Below are 20,171 nucleotides of genomic sequence, written 5' to 3'. Positions count from 1 at the left end.
ATACTTTTAAAGGCAGCTTAGCCTTAATGTTTTATTTTTCCCGTAGTTAAAATGTTAATTTATGTATAACTTGTATTTTGCTATTACAATACCTATTCTATGATGACACACCTATAGCGCGTATAATTTATTACCGCACTGTAAGACAAATAACGGAACAGTGAATCTCAACATCTTTCCACAGGTATACACAGTGGGCAGTGCGCCGCGGGCGTCGTGGGTGTCAAAATGCCTCGCTACTGCCTCTTCGGGGACACGGTCAACACTGCGGCACGTATGGAATCCAGCGGTGAACCGCACAGGATCCATGTCAGCAACGACACGTACAAGCTGCTGAGGCATCATGGCGGGTACCATTTCAAGGAGAGGGGGATTGTGAATATCAAGGTAAAGTTAGATACTATAAAAAAATTACACTTAGGGAGGTATCAGACTAGCGTTTTCTTCTGCGCTTATTTCGCTACATTTGGTCTGGACGTGCCTTCAGAAATGAACTTATAGGCGCATATAAAATGCTAGTCTGAAACCGCCCTAACGGAAGCAATGACGATTCATGCCAACAATGCATGCGGTGGTCTTCTGTAAGTGATAAGGTGCATAGCTTTTTATTGTCCATGTTATTGTTGAAGATCCTAATAAAAAAACGACGGAGGTGCATTGTGAATATCACGGTAACGGTCGGTACCATTTAAAAGAAAATGTATGTATAGAATGCGGGGGAGGGAGATTCAAGTCAGAAGCGAAACGTGAACCTGATACAGCGGTTACCAGTGTAATTAGAGGGGTATTTAATTGTGAACATTAAGGTAAGGTTAGAATAAAATCTTTAAAAAAAGTAGACTAACGGGGACGACGGCTCAGGACCGCTTCGGCCTCAGTTTCATTTCGGCAACTTCTTAAGTAGTTCTCATTCGCATTTGGTCTACTGTTCCGATTCGCCAGCATTCCTATATCGTCACTTTCTTATCTCGCCCGCTTTCTTACGTGGGCCACTGTAGTAACTTGGTTATATTCCTAATTAGACTACAGTGCCGATTCGTCAACACTCCTAATTCGTCCATAGTGCTTACTCGTCAACATTCCTATTTAGACCACAGTGCCAACTCGTCAACTACATAGCAGCCCTAGTTGTCCATCTCTGAAAAAAAAAACACTTGTAACTACCTATTTATCTGTCTTTCTTAGATACCTATTGAGCTAGAAAAAATATTTTATTTGAATAAAATGTGTGCTGCTTCTGACAGTTTAAGTGACAATCAGTATTATTAATTCTACATTCTCAATTCAAATAAAAGAACGCGGACGAGTTGGCACTTTGGTCGAAATAGGAACGTAGACAAAAATGGTATATTGACGATATCAGATATTGGACGAGTTGGCACTATGGTCAAAATAGGAATTTAGACAAAATGGGGTATTGACGATATCAGAAAGTAGGCAAGTTAGGAAGGTGACGATTTAGGAATTGTAGGCTGACGACATGGCACTGTGGACGATTTATGGAGATGACGAAATGAAACTGAGGCCGAAGCGGTCCTGAGCCGGGACGACAGAGATTTCAATCAACGACGAAATGTTAACCGATTGTTGCACAACAACAGATAAAATTGTAAGAAGGGCGTTGTGAATGGTGAATGTCAAAGTAACGATTGCTAAAGGGTACCATTAAAAGGTCGTCAAATGACGGAATAACTGACGCAAACAGCACATAGCACAAGAGTAAATGTAAACTTTTTGTCTCTTGTCAACTTTCTTTTTTTGTCTCTTGTTATTATTTATTGTGTCACAAAACATGTAAGTTGTGGTTGAATAAAGATTTTATGTATCTATCTAAACATATCAAGCTAACATTTATAGTTTAATGCTCAGTGTGGCGCGATATCTTTTACCTTTAAACGAGCAATTCTTGTATATTTATTTATTTATATATATATTTTGAGGATCTCGGAAACGGCTCTAATGATTTCGATGAAATTTGCTATATGGAGGTTTTCAGAGGCGGAAAGTCGATCTAAGTAGCTAGGTTTTGTCTCTGGGAAAACGCACATTTTTTAGTATTTTTATGTTTTCCGAGCAAAGCTCGGTCTCCCAGATATTTTTTACTTAAACCCATAGTTCTTCAAATGTAGTAACAAGGTTTAAAATTTTAGCAAACGAAGCAATATTATAAATTATAATATCAAATCCAATAAACGTTTCAAATAACTTATTAAGGATTTAGATCGGCACAAAATTCGTAATAAGCATAAATATTATTATATTTGAATTTACAAGTTCTAGAGCTGTTATTATCCCATTATATCCCCTGCTTTTTGGAATTGTAAAGTGTAATACTGCCGTCCTAAGTAAAATACGTCCCATATACCTACTGAAATCATCTCAAATGAAAATCGACTGCGAACCGAAAATGTAGGGGAAGTCCGGGCATAGTGAACACCTTTACCTTTGACTTGACATAACAGAAAAATTTAACGAGGCAGAAATGAAAAAAGTATCAATAATAAGTCTTTATTTAATAATCTTTTAATTTAAAACAACACTAGCCTCCAATGTTTAATAGTTGCTGCAAATTTGAACAAAACGTAAAAAAAGATAACTTATTCGCTTTGCCCAGGGTGCCGGGCAAAGTGAAACTGGCTCCCGGGCAATGCAAATATTACTCATAAAATCTTAGTGAACTTAATAACTAAGTAAAAATTAATCAACATAAGACCATTTCAATAATATTAATTAGAAAAAGCTGTCACAAGTAACTTTTGATATATTTTCACTGATTTCATAAGCATAAGTCTTCACGGCATTTTTGAAGACATTTTAACACAGCTAATCCACGTTCTGATAGCCATTTCCATGATGTCTGTTAGCCATGAGCCATTATCGATCTTTTTTTGATATTTATATACCATCTGTAACAAAATATTATCATAAAAAAGAATACCTAATAAATTCAAAGTGAACACGCTATCCGCTTTGCCCGATCCACTTTGCCCATTCAGTCAGTTAAAGAAATAAAGAATAAAAAAAAACCGTTGGATTGTTTTAAAATAAATGCGTTGTAAAAGGAAGATACTTTAATAAGCAATAGAAGCATACCTCTTTACTTCATTATGTTGTATGAAAGTTGTATTTGAATTTATCACTTTTGTTGCATGTATGTCTGCACCTAATAGTTATAAAAGTTAATTTCATACGAATGAAAGGTAAAAATATTTTAATCGCGTTGTACGGCACGGCCATTTTTGTTATTGTCAATCAAATGTCATTCTCAGCTACTGCTACTGCCATAGACAGTAGACAAGATGGCGCCCGTCGCTGCTGCAAAGGCTGCGTTCAGCTTATGATAGGGCCGTGTTGTACGGCTGCGATCGTGACCCACAAATGGTCTCGCCGGAAGATCAGCGCTGACTTTCGGGTCAGTATTATGCTGAGGCGAGCCCATTTCGTGGTAAACTTTAACGCTTACCAAGTTTTTGAATATTTGTAGTTTTTAGTTTATACTCTTGTATGTAATGTTAGTTTTAAGTTTATCACGAATAAAATACTTGATTCTGATTCTGATCTTGAATTAAAATTCGAGATAATTACTGTGACAAAATAACATACAATGTCCTTACCTTTCAAAATCGCATATTTTGCACTAAAAACACATTTTGACTCGTCACCGACGACGCTTACAGCGACCGCTCCCTGTGACGCTTGCCGCTCATAGAGCGAAGGATCCTGAACATCATATAGGCGCGTGGTGCGACAAAGTCGAATAGTTTAGGATTGGGAGCCCGAATTCGCTTTGCCTGGGGTGTTCGCTTTACCCGGACTTCCCCTAACCTTAAACTTTCTATTTTAAAATTCCAAGACATTGCTCCTTGAGATACGTCTATTAGATTTAGGACGGTAGAATAGGCTAGTATGTATTAACCTTTTCCACGCCGTGTCAAACACAAAAGCTGTCACTCAGACGCCACATCATTGAAGTGTCAAAATTGAAGTTGAACTTTATGTATATTATGCACGTAGGTCGATGTTACTCTGTGGTCTGTGCTGACCCGGTCTTTGGCGTTGAACCTACGGTGCGGATGTATCGGTCATTGGCGTCCAAAAGGTTAATTAGTTTTACGATAGGTATTTTATAGTAAAATAACTTGTTTTAGGGTAAGGGCGACATGAAAACTTGGTGGCTGGTCGGAGAGGATCATGAAAGGAGAAAAAACTCTCTTTCCCGATACCGTAAGTAAAATTAATTCAATAGTTTTTTTTAAATAGGTAGGTACCTGACGTAAAAGTATAACCTCCTAAGACCCTCCGTACAAATTTTTGTACTTACATATTTCAAAAAATATTTTGAACTTTCATTGAGTACCTAACTAAGGGTTCCAAATTCAAAAACAAAACAAATGCTTCTGGGTCTCAAGAGGTTATAACTTACATAATATACAACACTTTCTGTTGTCGCTATAACAACAAATACAAAAAACAAAATAAAATAAACATTTAAGTGGGGCTCCCTTACAACAGACGTGATTTTTTTGCCGTTTTTTGCGTAATGGTAAGGAACCCTTCGTGTGCGAGTCCGACTCGCACTTGGCCGCTTTTATTTATACTCGTAAATCTCCGCCATTTTAAGTCTTTTAAATTAAATCCCGGGAACCCGGGATTGATGAAGACATTTTTGGTTAGTACCAGTACCTATTCTGAGAAGTGCGGTATTTGTAAGCCCTACAACCGACCCTAATTTTATTACACAGACTCGTCTCTCAATAAATTTAGATTTATTACAGGTATTCAATCTTAGTAAAAAATCTTCTTTAAATCCTGAGGTAAATTTTACCTTGGCGCCCATCTAATCAAGAAAATTTTTCAGCTAAGTTTATAACAGAATTTGCACTATCGCGACAAGGATTTAAATATTTTTAGGGTTCTACTAGTTGTAGGGAAGGGTTATGAGAAAAAGAACTATATTATACTCTTTATTGGCTGTACCAATATAAGCAAATTAGCAATAAAGAACAAAGTTTCAACCATTGACATAGATATCTAGGGACTGGCTTTACGGGCAATAATAATGAGGCATGACAGGGGCCAGTACAGCGGTGTGAAATCGCTACAACGCGATTGGCTGATGAGTTCGCATCACGCGCGCGATTGGTTGACGAGTTCGCATTACGCGCGCTATTGGTCGCAACTAGTCGCGTTAGACTGCACGATTGGCTGGAATTCGTGGGTAGCACCGCTGAACTAGTACGATGTTTAGTGCCCCATTAGCCCGTCCTAGATATTATACGTCAATGGTTTCAACTGATATTTTTTTAGCTAGACTCGACTACCATAATTATTGTGGGCTTCTTGATGCTGTAATTGCTGTAGGTATCCTGATAATCACAATAATGTGGGTAGGCTAATCAATATATGAATAAAGTAGTCTATGCTCGGTAATGGCCGTTTGTATACACAGACAAGACATCCTCTAGACTGAGCATAGTAACGCTACCCCTCTGCCACAAATATACGGTAGTTTTACTCCGTCTTCGAGTCAAGTGTCAGAATCCCGTGCCGTGATTGGTCCGTGTCTTTGAACGGACCAATACCGGCACGGGATTCGCTCACCTCGTCCCCCGCACCCCAGTATTTTTGGCAGCATCGGTTTCATGAAATAATTGCTCTAAACTCCGTCTAGAGGATTCCTAGTCTATGTTTGTATATCTCCTGACAGATGCGGCCGAACATAATAACCACGTTGATTGGATACATAGGGCTCTTACTACGCATTTTACGTGTTTTTAAAAATACCGGGACTCGATAATTTGTATAAAAATACCGGTATTGTTAAATGCCTATAAAAAGGCGAGATCCGGATATCGGGCGAATATTAGAATACAGTTTATATTATGCCTCGTTTTGATATCTGATGCCATGTACCTAAATTAGATTATTTAAAGTCTATTTTTTTATTCGGTAGACTAAAATGACATTTCATAGTACCTATGAACATCATGTGTCATTTCATACCTACTATGAAATGTCATTTTAGTCTACCGAATAAAAAAAATAGACTTTACGTTATATAACTGACAGCGAATCTTCATTTATATTCGTGTCCTCAACTCCTCACAAATGTCAAGCATTTAATTTATTCATGGACGAAGGTTATTTTTAAAATAAATATTTTGTTAAGATTTAATTTATAAATGTATTATACCTATTGGTTTTATAATTAACTTTCCTTCAAGATCTTTCCTTCAAGATTTTTCAGTGAAATATGCGCTGGTGAATGTTAAGCAAATAATGTTTATCTCTTTTGTTTTAAAATATCAATAATATGCAACTTAGAGTCTGTGCGGAAATAAAAGAGTCATAGAATGTATTGGATACATTTCACGTGTCTTCTCTTTCCGCACAGACTCTAACTAAACATATCAAGGTCGATATTCGTTCTGGGAATGGTGCGAAATGGGGTCGAAATTCACTTTAATATTCGATTCAGGTTTTTTAAAAGTATTAAGTTTCTTTTTAAATCCGTTTCGTAGGAAAATTATATACTTAAAGTTAATGACGAATTAACCGGTTAGTTACGGGCAAACACAAAAAGCGCAATTAGAATTAATTTCCTAATTTATCCACCCGCCCCCATTTATTCTGAGCCATGTTTAAAACTTCAGTTCTACGTAATTTCGAGTTTCCGACATTACTTCATAATTTCAACAGTTCCTTTATACCTGAATAAACGTGATACACAGGAAAAACGCACTGATTATCCATGTTGGTTCGTAAACCACTGTCTTTTAGGCCTAGCACATGATTGACGCGACAGTATCTCGCCCGCGAGATAGGCTACCCTTCTTTTTCTAACTGTATTAATGAAAGAGAGGCGGGTAGTCTATCTCGCGTGCGAGATACTGTATGCGACGCTGGGGACGGATTTTTGAAATTCGACCGCTCGATTTCGTGTATTTCGTTCAGTAATATCTCCTCTACTAGGCCTTTAATTCTACTAATAGAATTGAAAACGAGTGGTTGATACCAATAGATTCCCAATTTCTATCACTCGTATTTCAAAAATCAGCATTTCGCCGTTTTCCACCGATTTTTTAGTGACGAAATCGAGCGATCGAAATTCAAAAATCGGCCCCCTGGTCGTGTACTAGCCCGGCTGAAAATCCTTAAATTCCCAGACAACCTTCAAAATGATTCAATTCAAATATTGTCGTAATGCCAATCAGGTTTTCGAACCAGAAGTTATGAAGACAGACAGCCTGATTTGTTTATTTTAGGGAGTTTCACTTCGAATCAACAGTTTCCACAGTTTTTGTTTTGTTTATTTTAACAAGTTCATTACGTAACTCAACCGGGGCGGCGTTAGGGCCAGACAATTTGATATTTATCTTACTTCTTTTTAGAGTGAACCCTTGATTTTCTAAGATTCCGCTGACAAAGACAATTTATTTCTAAGCAAAGACAAAGTGTCTTAGTCAGGATAAGCAAATACGGAACAGCTATCTAGCTTGAAAATCGACTAAGTACTTATTTCCATAATGTTTAGTCTATATATAAAGATTTACTTAAGTAATACCTACCTAGGTAGTGACAATGATAAATTATTTAAAATAAAAATCTTAGTACTATAGGTATAGGTACCTACAATTTCTAGCAAGCAAGCAATGATGTGAATGATGCCTACTAAGAATTTGAGTTTCATAACTTTCAAACAGTTACGTAACTAACTAAATATATTAAATTAAAATTAAAAATTAAAATGCATTTATTTCAAGTAACCGTGACTCATATGTACAGTATACTACTACTAGTATACTACTACTGATTTTTCCGACTGACACAGTCAACTAAGTCGACTATAATATAACTGAGCGAATATTGGTTTCCTTACATAGTTTATTAAAACCTTTTTTCCAATAGATATTGACTTTTCATTTTCTTCCAGAACCCGGCCTTGACAGGCCCTCGCAGTCCGAAGACTCAATAGAGCCTTGGTGGAACCCGCACCGCTCTATTCAGAACATCCGTGACCGAGCGCGTCTTTCATGCGGGGGCTCCCTTGGCCCCGGCTCAGCCCTATCGTCCCCTGGTCCGCCAGCCTGCGCCTGCTTCGTCCCGCAACGCGACCACCATTCCGCTCCGGCCGTCAGCTTCTGTGACGATTGGCGCTAACAGCCTACCCGACCCCTTGACGAAAAGACTGATAAACCATTTGAGAATGTAAATGTCAATGTTAACTATTATAACGACTACGTTGACGAGTGCGATGAGGAGGCGGTGATGAAAAGAATGAAACAAGGCGCCGATGAACGAGCGAGGGGCTTGGCTGCGATGCAGAGACTTTGCTCCGTCGATTTTGACTACGGTACCTGGTTATAAACAACGTGTTTTGTATGATACTTGCATGTTTAAAAAAAAGGTCATTCACAAACATTAGTCAAGCCAATGTTCATTAGTTTCGATATACACTGTAGTGTTCATTTATATCTGTTAGAAACAAGCTATTTGTCAAGCTCAAGCATGCTGTGTTTTATTAATGAAGAGGCTATTTTATATTTTAGTACACTTAATGAGTTAGTTACTAGTTTGTTTATATACATTTTCACCACACCAGATCGTAATTAATAAAAACTGATGGGAAATATGCATTTTATCCACAAGAGTGGCAAAGTAATTTGATGCAAATTTTGAGTTTGTACTTTCAAGTGGTGATTTTGAATTATCAATATTTAATAGTTTTCATTTGGATTTTATTTGTAATGTTTTACTGTTAGTACCTATTTTCCAAGCATTGGTGTGGTAAACAATGTTGTGTTTCACTCGGTAACAAAGTTTGTTTAACTCTCGTAGTTTCAACCCTCACAACGCTCAAGATTCCACTTTACGAACCACTCGCCACGCTCGTGGGTCAATTTTGGATTCTTTCACTTGCTCAAGTATCAATATTAGCACGACGAGTTGAACAACAACTTTGCCCCCTCGTATGTAAAACAAATAGGTAACGAGGTATTTTATTTCGTAAAAGTAAACAACGAACCAACAACGTAAATAAGTATCTTTTGGTACATTAAACGCGAATTGAAAAAAAAATGTTGTGAAATAAAACGCAATTTATTTGGAAAAACATGCAAAATAATTATATTACAGTACCTAAATCTTATTCTTATAGTAAGTGTTCTTCATATGAGATCTCGCTTTAATTTAAGCATATATTAATGATCAAATAAATATCATATGAGCGCGTGTTAGCAGAAACATCGGAAGGCCTAACAAATCGAGCGAGCATAGCAAACAGACGTTGAAGATTTAATTTGGAACGCAGCTGGCTAGCTGCACATCCCGGTATTTCGAAGTTATTTGGTTTACAATAGTTTTGTTCCGCGATAACTTTCGTGAATTTAAATGAAATTAGGTAAACGCGTAGTTGAAGGGCATATATTTTTTATGTTCTAACATGGACAGATTCCATCAAGGGGTTATGGAGCGAGGAGGCCCAAAAGCATTTGTTGACTGGTCTTAATATACTGGTCATCTCGTTTGCAAGGAAGTAAGTGTAGGTAAGTAGAGCTCTATGCGGTGGACCGTTGTTCCAATCAATGGTGGAGGGTAGGTACGCGGAAAATGGCATTTTCAAGGGCATATCAAACATTAGTAGGTAGGTCATTGGTCCGATTGGGTGCGGAAGGTTTTAGTGCAATTTGGTCAACGATTTCTTAATTACTTGTCAGATCGTGATACAAATGTATACCTGATAATCCGAAAGGTCTCTTAATATAAATCCACCGCCGTCTTGTACTTATTAATTTTTTGTCTGATCGTAATGAAGAGACTCCAAAAGGACCTTTAACATAAATACATTGTCGAAATTTAGAAAAAAACGTACGTCAACTTGAATTTCTAAATATTATATTTATACGCGCAGAAAATTACAAATTATATATACAGTAGAGTCCGATTAGTACGACTTCGCATATAACAACCAACCGCTTATAGCGACGTAAGTATAAGCACTTGTTTGGTTTTAGTACGAGCTACTATGAAAGTACAACCGTTTATTACGACTCCGCTTATAACGACCGACCGCTTTTAACGACGGAAATTGACACAAAATCCGTCCGTCAAGTCCGGTTACAACGACGAACGACGTAATTTTTACAAATAAATTGTTAGTAAGAAGCTTACTCCGTCCCGCGCACCCAACTCCCCTCCCCCCTTTGCCTATACGCAGCAAGATGAAAAACTGTGACTTTTCGTAATCTTGCAAACTAAATAAAACCCAATTCGCATTATTCAATTGAGCTTAAACTTCACATACATAATTATGTAAGTTGGGTGACAATGCAATATTTTGGTACCTTCGAGCTGGAGGTGGCCATAGGAACTGTTTGATAATAATCCTAATTGAGTTTGGGTTTGTAAGAATTGTCTCAATTGAGTATAGGTTGCTTGGTGAAACAAAATTAAACAGTCCGCGATAAAGGCTTGAGTCAAAATTGAAATGTTTGACAAAAAACTTATTTATTTTTTGATTGTCGATGTACGATTGTCACCTTGATTAGATCCCTAAAAATTACGACTTTTTATTTTACGGGATTCGAGTAGTTTGCGGATGATGAGTGAGTACGCGAACCTATAAAAGTGGCTTCTTCTAAACACACAAGTCTCTGCATTTAAGACTAAATGTTGTAATACTAATGTAAATGAATATTTTAATTAAAATGTTTTTTTTTTCGTTGATTGTCGCATAAGTATTAATAAATAAAAAATGATGTCATTATTTTAATTAAAATATATATTAAAATTGGCAGTTCGTTTAGTACGACGTCCGGTTAGTACGACGTAATATCAGCGGTCCCTTGGGCGTCGTTATAACCGGACTCTACTGTAATATGTATAATGATTCCTCGTGATTTAAAATGACTAGCTTATTAATACTTCGCACGTTTTTGGCGAATCGCGATTTCTCAGTTCGGGGCGAACTAATAGTGGAGGTACTAAGTATAAAATAGATAGGTAGCTAATAAATTAAGTAGGTATTGCTATATGTTTGATGATATTTGTTATATTGACTCTATTTTCTACGACGTAGAACGTCGATAATAATATTTGTCTGTCCGATATATTTTATGGTTCATTTTGTAAATAATGTTTGATTACAAATATTACCTTATCTTATACCTTTAAACGAGTATGTATTAGAATTGTACCTAGACGGGTATTTCCAATATGCGATGTTGAGTATTTTTATTAGTACCTACTACTTATCTTAGAATCGGGACTCAGAATAAAATGTCTGATATGTATGTGTATGTGTGTCTGATAAAGTTATGGCGTTATTTATAAACGCACTACAAGTCTCAATTAGCTATTAATCGTTTCTATTGGTCTGTCATTTTGACTTATTATTTGTAAGATAGGGATAAACACAATTAAATTAAAGTAACTAATTGGGGCTTCTAAAGCTTTATGAATAAAGGGGTATATCTTTGATCTCATCAAAACTTTTTAATATATTGGGTGGTCCGTTTCTTCAGAGTAAGCCAGTCTCTGGGGAGCTGGTCTGAATTCCCCAACGCTTAATTAACGCTTAATGTTTCCATACAAAATAATAATTATTAGGTTTTCTTTGTTTCATTAATGTTTTAAAATATTTTACTAAATAAGAACAATATTGATGTTTTATCCTTTTAACCATCGTAGTCTGATGAAGATAGAATACCGCCGGCTACATGAGCACGCTCGATGAAAAATTCTAAGCGATTAAAAGGTTAAACCCCACTAATTCTAAAAGTATATCATTAAAATTGTATTGTTTATCTTAACGCTGTACTTAACTGTTTTATAGATTCAAACAAAGGTGCTTGTCTCTTTATGTCTACTTGACTAGACGTATAAAGTTTTGTAACTTTAAGTAATTTAAACTCAGCGTATTATTGTGGACTTTGTTTATAATAATATAAACAAAGCCTATTTGTACGTGGAACTTAAGTAATCAAACTTTGGTTATGCATTTATAATTTAATTGTTGTATTTAAGTGGTAAAAGTTATGACGATTCAGTACCTAATCTGTTTCTCATATCTTTCTTAGATATATAATTAATACTCTGGCTAAAATATCTCATCATGATAAAACTGTTTAATTTAGTTTTTGTAAATCTGTTAGCTGTGTGTTTTTATGATAAATCAAATTTATAAGTATAATATATGTAAAAAGTTAGGTTGAAAAGACTACGTCACCATATCATTGTTGTCATTCTCATTTGCATCCACATTTGTAACTTTTGTCCTTGTATTCGGTCGGTCTTAGTGCGTTGACAGCCCAAGGTGTCCTTGTCTATTACTTGTTTAAGTTAAGTGGGTATATTATATTATCCAGCTAGTATAACTGTCCTCAAGGGTCTTGCTTGTCAACATTTAGTCTTATGCTCGGCAATGATTGGAACGAAACCTTAAGTTCACATTATCAATCTATGGACGTAAAAATTCATATATTATTGACAGCTCATGATAGTAGTAAAAACTTAAGAAATACCCTATTACTGTACAAATTAAACATAAATATATTATATTTTACAGAAATAATAAAACAAAATAAAGTCCCAAATTCAAAAGCGCTAAAATTGCCCTGGGTCTTACGAGGATAAAATTACTAATAAAATGATGATATCACAAAAGACACGTCTGTCGAAGCCCCATTTTTGGAACGATACGCTTATGAAGTATCTTTATTACAATTAAATAGGGATGTTTCCTGTATTTAATAGTATTTTATGCAACCGTTGTTTAAGAGAGGTCAAAAAAGGCGAGTGGCGTGAGTAACAATTTGAGGCGAAGCCGAAAATTGTTAATAAAGATGCCACGAGTATTTTTTGACTCAGTTAAACAACGTTGCATACAATACTTTTTATACGACCAAGCACTTACTTTGAAATAAAATTGTAAATTTAACAAATATTTTTAATTCAAGAAGTAGCAAATATGGAGGGTACGGGCGGGAAAAGAATGAATGAATGAATGAAATTTAAAAAAAAAACATGTCTATGGTTCACTTATTTGTCAGAGATGACATTTAAAATAAGGTTGGCAACACTGTATTTCATTCAATATTTTTTAAGTGGTCATTACACGAAGTATCGTAAAATCGCCAAAAAGATACTGCGTGTATGCACAAATACTTTTTTAGGGAATAGACTAAAGACTTGTCTTGACAACTATAAGATAGGGGTTTAAAAGTATGTGCTGCACGACCCTTTAAGTGACAAATAAAAGTACGGGAGTAGAAAAAGTAAATTAAGCACGAGATCATTATTAGAAATACAAAAGTAGCTAGCATGTATATTTTGACACAATTTCAATTTAATAAATCAGATAAAACTAAAAAAAGTAGGCGATTTGACCGTGACGTCACTATAGCAGTTTTCATATAAATTCCATATTGGCAAATCGTTTTGACATTTCTAAAAAAGACACTGATTTTGACTAGTAGGAGAATACTCTATTGTGTTTCCATAATATTTTTGAGTGCTATTTTGTTCATGTAGTTTATGTGCCAAGCACGTGAAAAGGTTAGTTAGGTAGTTCATGGACGAATTTAGGTTTTAATGTGTCTTTATTGTTATTTACGCTGCTGATAAAAGGTATTCATAGTTTGTATTGAAGTGTGATTAAAATAGCTATAGTTTTTAGGGTTTTTGTATTTTGCTTGTTTTTATTGAGAGAAAAAAAGAAGGAATATTTCAAACATGTACTTACTCGTATGTAGTCGAGAAAATGTCATATTCAGAGTGATGATTACTGATGAAAAGCACAAATGTAATTTTTTATATTGTACCTACCTACTTGTGTAACCTTCCTAAATAACGTCGCGCTTTTTTTTAAAACATTGCAAGGATCATAAGTCTGTTTTTATCGTCATAGAGTAGTTTAAATATTTTACCTACTTATAACAATGAGCTTCGAACACGTGATGTCCAATAGTTACGTATAACGTAACGATAGCCAAAAAAATATTTATATTAGATTAAATTTTATGCGATAACCCAGAAATGCATAAATATGCCTTTTTTATGACTATAAAAATCTGCGAAGAACTAGACTGACTAGGCATGTCAATTAGTGGATTACTTGTTTTTGATTGATTTACTTACATATACATTGACCTATCGTTATCCCTGATTAACTTTACATTTCGTGTTTTATATTCATGGATTATCTCCTGAGGGATTAAAATTGCGAACGACAAAGTGGTATATTAATGGATTTACATTAACATAATATATTATAATCCAATAATTTACCTAACATTGAATTTAGTGTCAATGAACGATGAATTTGATTATTAAATAACTGACTATCTAGGTAAGTATACAATCTTTTCTTAAAAGATTGCATCCATTGAATTGGCACAGCTAATACGCGAAAACCGTGGGGGGGCAAGGAATTGGTAGATTGTGCACGAGGAGTAAGTGCAGGAGGCCCATTCATACTTAATAATTTGATACGATTTTAATCTTGTTTTGAAATCAGAATCGGGCTCCAGGTTAATTTTGCTTCAATTAAAGCCATGCGATAACAATAGGTACAAAGAGTTTAATCCTCACAAGTTTGTCAAATCGCAGAGTTATAATAGTTGATGTGTATTTTAATGACTGCTCGTGTTATATTGTATATGTAACATTATCGCCAGTATACAATTAAGTACCTAATTATTCAGTATTTACATTTTTACCTAACAATAAATGTTTAAATTACTTCATATAACACTTCAGTACCGTATTCGCCAATCTACAGGGTGCCATTTGAGTTGTGATCAGTAATATGTTTTTCTAACTCCATAAACAACGAGCAATTTAATGCCCCTATTCTTACTAAAATCAGGCAAGATTTTTTAAATTTTTTGTTTATCTTTTGTTATTTATTTTACTTTTATAAGTGGATTTAGGATATTACAACGGCTTATTAAGATATTTAAATTAGTAAATTGAATCGCCTCTTTAAATCGGAACTGTCATTGATATCAATTTTGTCATTTGTCCCAGTTAGAAATAAAATTTACTTAATTTTTCATTTGAAATATCTTACAACCTGTTTAAATACCACATTGCCACTTGTAAAAGTAAAATAAATGACAAAGAATAAACAAAAAAATAAAAATAAAACTTGTCTGATTTTAGTAAGAGTAGGGGCACTAAATTGCTCGTTGTTTATGGAGTTAGAAAAACATATTACTGATCACGACTGAAATGGCACCCTGTATAATTAAATGTCGTACGCATACATTAGGTCTGAAAACTCATCTAAATATGCTAATCAGTAGGATTTACGAGTTAAGTCGTGAATTTCAAAATGTCATTGAAACGGGTCGGGTATTCATTTATCGATGTGTGTGTCAAAATAGCTGTAAATTAAGTGTAGGTAATTAACAAATTACATTAGCGAATTGTAAATATAAATGTGATCAAGTTTAAGCGGTAAACAAGATGGAGGACGTTTTCCATAATGATATATATATTTCATATTAACTAGAATCCAAATATTAACTAGAATTCAAATAAAACAGTAACTTTGTCGCCTGAAAGTACGCGGTTAGTTCACGTCAAATCCGGTAGTTCTGATTTTTTGGAGACTTGTTTAATTTATCCAATTTACTAGCGGCCTACACACAAAAACTAGCCCATACAAATGCAATTTTGATTTGTAAAATAAAGATTCAAAATACATTGGAATGACAGACCATTTTAGAGCTCATGCAACCGCGTTAGCTAGCCGACGCCCTGACAGAGGGCCTACCGAGAACTACGCTCGACGTGTTGCCTCCCTGTCACACTTACGTACGAATTTACAAGTGCCACAGAGAGGCAACACGTCAAACGTGGTTCAACACGTCAAGCACAATGAATAGAGTAGGACAACAATATTTAGCATATTTGTATTTTTTAGATCTGTGTTTAGGATTTTTGTCCACATATTTTTTCTGATGCATCCACATGGATGGGTCGTCTGTAAATATAACTATGCACATACTCAAAATACTTTTAAAGTGATTGTTAAAATAATTCAATGTTAAGATAAGTATTTTTGTGCACGATATTTTAGCTTTAATATTTAATTTTTGATAAGTCCTGAACGCTCAACATATAGTGATTATTATTATATTAATATTAGTATTAATATATAGAAATATCTTATTCCACACATTATACACATGTGACATGATATAAATATAAAGCTGTATTCAAATAAAACTAAACTCAAGACTTCACTTTTCTCTATCCGGCTGTTTGGCTACGCGATCGACCTGTAGCCTCCCTGTCACACTTACGTACGAATTAACAAGTGCGACAGAGAGGCAACACGGCGAACGTGGTTCGCGGTAGGCCCTGAGACCATTTTACTGTCCGTGTGGTCCTTCCTTTCCATTTATATCCGACCGTTTATCATCACTTGCGTTGTCGCGCGCGACTCTTTATCTACTTTAAATCGCGTTCGACATAATATAGAAACAACGCTAACTGTATTAACTCACATTTATAGACGGGTCTAACGCGAAATTTATTCACATACCTTTATTTACCGACGTTTCGACACAGGTTTCACCGGTCGTGGTCGCGGCTAACTGATGTTCCAGCAAAATGTCAAAACAGAGATTTGTACAACTACTACCCGACGAAAAGTGTATGAAAAACACTATTGACAATAATTAACATTATGTATAGTGGGTGGTTTGAAAATGTGATGTCTACCCCAAACTTTTTCATACACTTTTCGTCGGGTAGTTGCACAAATCTCTGTTTTGACATTTTGCTGGGACATCAGTTAGCCGCGACCACGACCAGTGAAACCTGTGTCGAAACGTCGGTAAATAAAGGTATGTGAATAAATTTCGCGTTAGACCCGTCTATAAATGTGAGTTAATATGTATTCAAAACGCAAAAGTTTTAAATATTATAACGCTAACTGTGCTAAGCGGTAAGGTGAGATTAACATATAACTGCCAACTAAATAAAACAATGAATGTGATACAATGTGTAATTTATTAAAATATAAAATTAAAACACAATACGACCTGATACCGCACTGCCAATATCGATTTTTTACAATGTTTTAATTTTTTCCTTTAATCTAACTTACTTTATTATTTGAAGAATTAACTTTATTATCATACCAAGTATGCTTTTGAGTCTTAAAAAATTATATTGGTTTTATCTATAACCCTTAATTTTTAATTCAATAAATATAATATTTTTGTTTTGTATAGTTGTAGCCGCAACAGTAGGTAATATTAATTAATTTATGTATTTTGCTGTATTGAGAAACAGTACCTACCTACAGTCCTGTTTCAGACAGACAGGCAAATAGTCGACGATATCGATATTTTATCGATACTTAAATAAGTAGAAAACCATTCATTTTAGACTACAAGATCTCTATATCAAAAACTAGTATAAAATTATATTTTATATACCTATCACGTTTCTGTGTGTATGTAGATATGTTTGCGATAAACTCAAAAACTACTTAACGGATTTTGATGCGGTTTTCACCTATCAATAGAGTGATTATTGAGGAAGGTTTAGGTACATAATTAATTAAGGTTTTGTGTAACCCGGAGCGGAGCGGTGACTCTAGTAAATGTATACCTAGTTTTTATGCAGTGTTTGAAATTTTGGGCCAAGTTTAAAAAATAAATGTGATGTAGGTATTTATTTAAATGGATAGTCAATATTTACGTATATATGTATACTCGTAACTAAATTAAATATGAATATATTTATGTATGAACAATAAATATTTTGTACGTTTACCTATATCTAAGTCAAGACTATGTGTCTCTTTAAAAAACCTGTATGGCTACCACCAATTTGACACTGACATATTCGCTAGCGTGTGTGTAACTTAATTTGTATGCACCTCGCTCGTACTCGCATATTAGTGCGAGCGAGATGCATAGAAAGTAAGTTACGCAGACGTTAGCGAATATGTCAGTTTGCCACTGCTAAGGCAGTCGTGGAAAAGCTACTTGTGTGATTTTCCATGTTGTGTGATGTTATTTATTGTGAATGCTCGTATTGCACGTTTTAGTTCTTAAGAAACTGTACTAGATTATTTATATGTTAACTGTTAAACTAATTAAAATCCATCCAAAGAAAAGTGTAATGAGATCTGGACAATAGTTTTAAGTAAATGTTGAATCGATGTCCTATGTTATGAAAAATAAAGTTTGTATAAATCATGCCTTTGTTTTCTTTCGTAAATTTTCAATTTAGTTGATTGTTTAATATGTATTAGGTGATAAAAAAAAACGTTACTATGGTCTCGTTTGTTATCATATTTCGTTTGTTAGGTATTCGGACGTAATCCCTCTGTGTAAAAGCAAGTAAGCTATAACCTAAGTATAAGTAATTGAGTGTTCTTTTTTTATTGTTGTAAGTTTATGTGTGTTCTTAGGATTGCCAGAAAGAAATTTCAGGATAGCTATTCATCATTTGAATCACGACCACTATTTCTATATTCTACCTACCTACGATTTTATTAATTACATACATTAGACAAAATAGGTATTATATAAGTATATGACTAACCAATTAATTAGTAGGTACACGAATCGAGATTGAATCCTGGCAATCTAAATAAACTAGATTATAAATTAAATTTCTAGTCGCAAATTACGAGATTTCATTTTCATTAACTGTCAGAAACGTGAAACCTAAATATTTTATTATTCTTCGGTATCTGAGTTTAAATGAGAATAAACAAACAAGAAATAATGTATCTTTACTTGTTTATTTATCCTCATATAGGAAGATAACGAAACACAATGTTTATAAAATTTGACAGTGGTAAAAAAAGGTTTTAAATTTGAATAATAGGTAAATACCTTATCAATTTTAAATACATGTAAAGGACAAAAAAGGCCCGACAATTTAATAATTAATCGTTAGCATAATCTGGGGGCACGGCCGTGCCCCCGCCAAGACGAGACCAAGGGCAAAAGGCAGTGCATATCTTTTCTCGGCACGTTTCGTCGTATTTTCGAACCCCCGTAGTTTCGGCTTGGATAATGCTAGAAAGCTGAATTTTTTTGTATACCATGTAGTTAGTAGACTTATCAAAAACACCAAGTTTTATTAGGCTACCTATTATACTTAAAATTTTATAGATACCTTAATTTTCATTGTTCGAACCATATGAAATTCGTGTCATAGAAAATACAGACCACTTCCTGAAGACCTAGAAGGCTGAAATTTGGCATGTAGAGATAGGTCTGTATGTAAACACATATGGTCACGAGAAATCTGTACCTTTCGCCCTGCAACCCCTTAAAATGGGGGTACCTCAAAATACCGGTAAACCTAAAAACATTGGTTTGAAGTCCTAGAATCGTGAAATTTTGGGTGGTATCAGTGATCGGAATGCTAATAAAAAAACAACAATAAAAAAAGTGAAAAAGTTTTCGAATTACAGTTTTGAACCAGGTTCACGTACACCAGCCAGGTAGCGCCCTCTATAATATGACCAATGTTTTTTGTCGTAAACTTTCTTAAAAACACAAGTGACGTTTACGCCACCGACTCTTAGAAATATAAAAACCAATGGATCAGTAAGTTGTAGACCTCGCGAGCATAGCTTTAAACTGATTATTAAAAATATAGGGCGCCGCTGTAAATTTCACATTTTCAAGGTTCCATAGCCAAAATTGTATTTCGTCAGGTCCGTCCGTTATTTTATCCCTATGTGCACTCCATACATGTAACTAATAATAAAGATTAAAACTGTTAGACCGCCATTTGACTTTGACTCCTTTCACTGATATGTGTTAATCTGTTAAATTTTGAAATTAACGCCATCTACCCGAGTGTAGGCCAAAGGTTATGGCGCTATCGCTCGAAAAGATTGCACCATACCTTTGGGCTACTCTCTACAGCTTGGCCGTTTCATTTTTGTCACACACATTAACATGCTCGTAGTGAACTTTTGTGACAGAAACGAAACGGCCAAGCTGTACTGTTTGACCAAGATGATAGATCTATAGAGTTAGAGCTTTTAAAGTTAGGACTTATAGAGTTAAAGGGTTGTTACTACGAGATCTGACTAATTTCGTTTCATCATGTTGTTGGATGACACAACTCTAAAGACCTATAACTTCTACTGTACTGTTGGACCAAGATGTAGGCTTTATAGT

At 34.9% G+C, this 20,171-nt stretch overlaps 1 protein-coding gene across 1 annotated transcript in view; it reads left to right on the top strand.

The window, feature by feature from the left end:
* Positions 1-8,377, top strand: part of LOC134650984 (guanylate cyclase 32E-like) — a 144,111-nt gene extending 135,734 nt beyond the window's left edge. Inside the window, exons 21-23 of the mRNA XM_063505951.1 lie at positions 185-387; positions 4,149-4,224; positions 7,934-8,377. Of these exons, the coding sequence (XP_063362021.1) occupies positions 185-387; positions 4,149-4,224; positions 7,934-8,160 (506 nt within the window). The 3' untranslated portion in view covers positions 8,161-8,377. The remainder of the gene's footprint in view (positions 1-184; positions 388-4,148; positions 4,225-7,933) is intronic.
* Positions 8,378-20,171: the final 11,794 nt, after the last annotated feature.

The sequence above is a fragment of the Cydia amplana genome, chromosome 9 (assembly GCF_948474715.1).
Source record: "Cydia amplana chromosome 9, ilCydAmpl1.1, whole genome shotgun sequence".
Taxonomy (NCBI): Eukaryota; Metazoa; Arthropoda; class Insecta; order Lepidoptera; family Tortricidae; genus Cydia; species Cydia amplana.
Note: the sequence above shows the minus strand (reverse complement) of the source record. Positions and strands in the feature narration are given on the sequence as shown.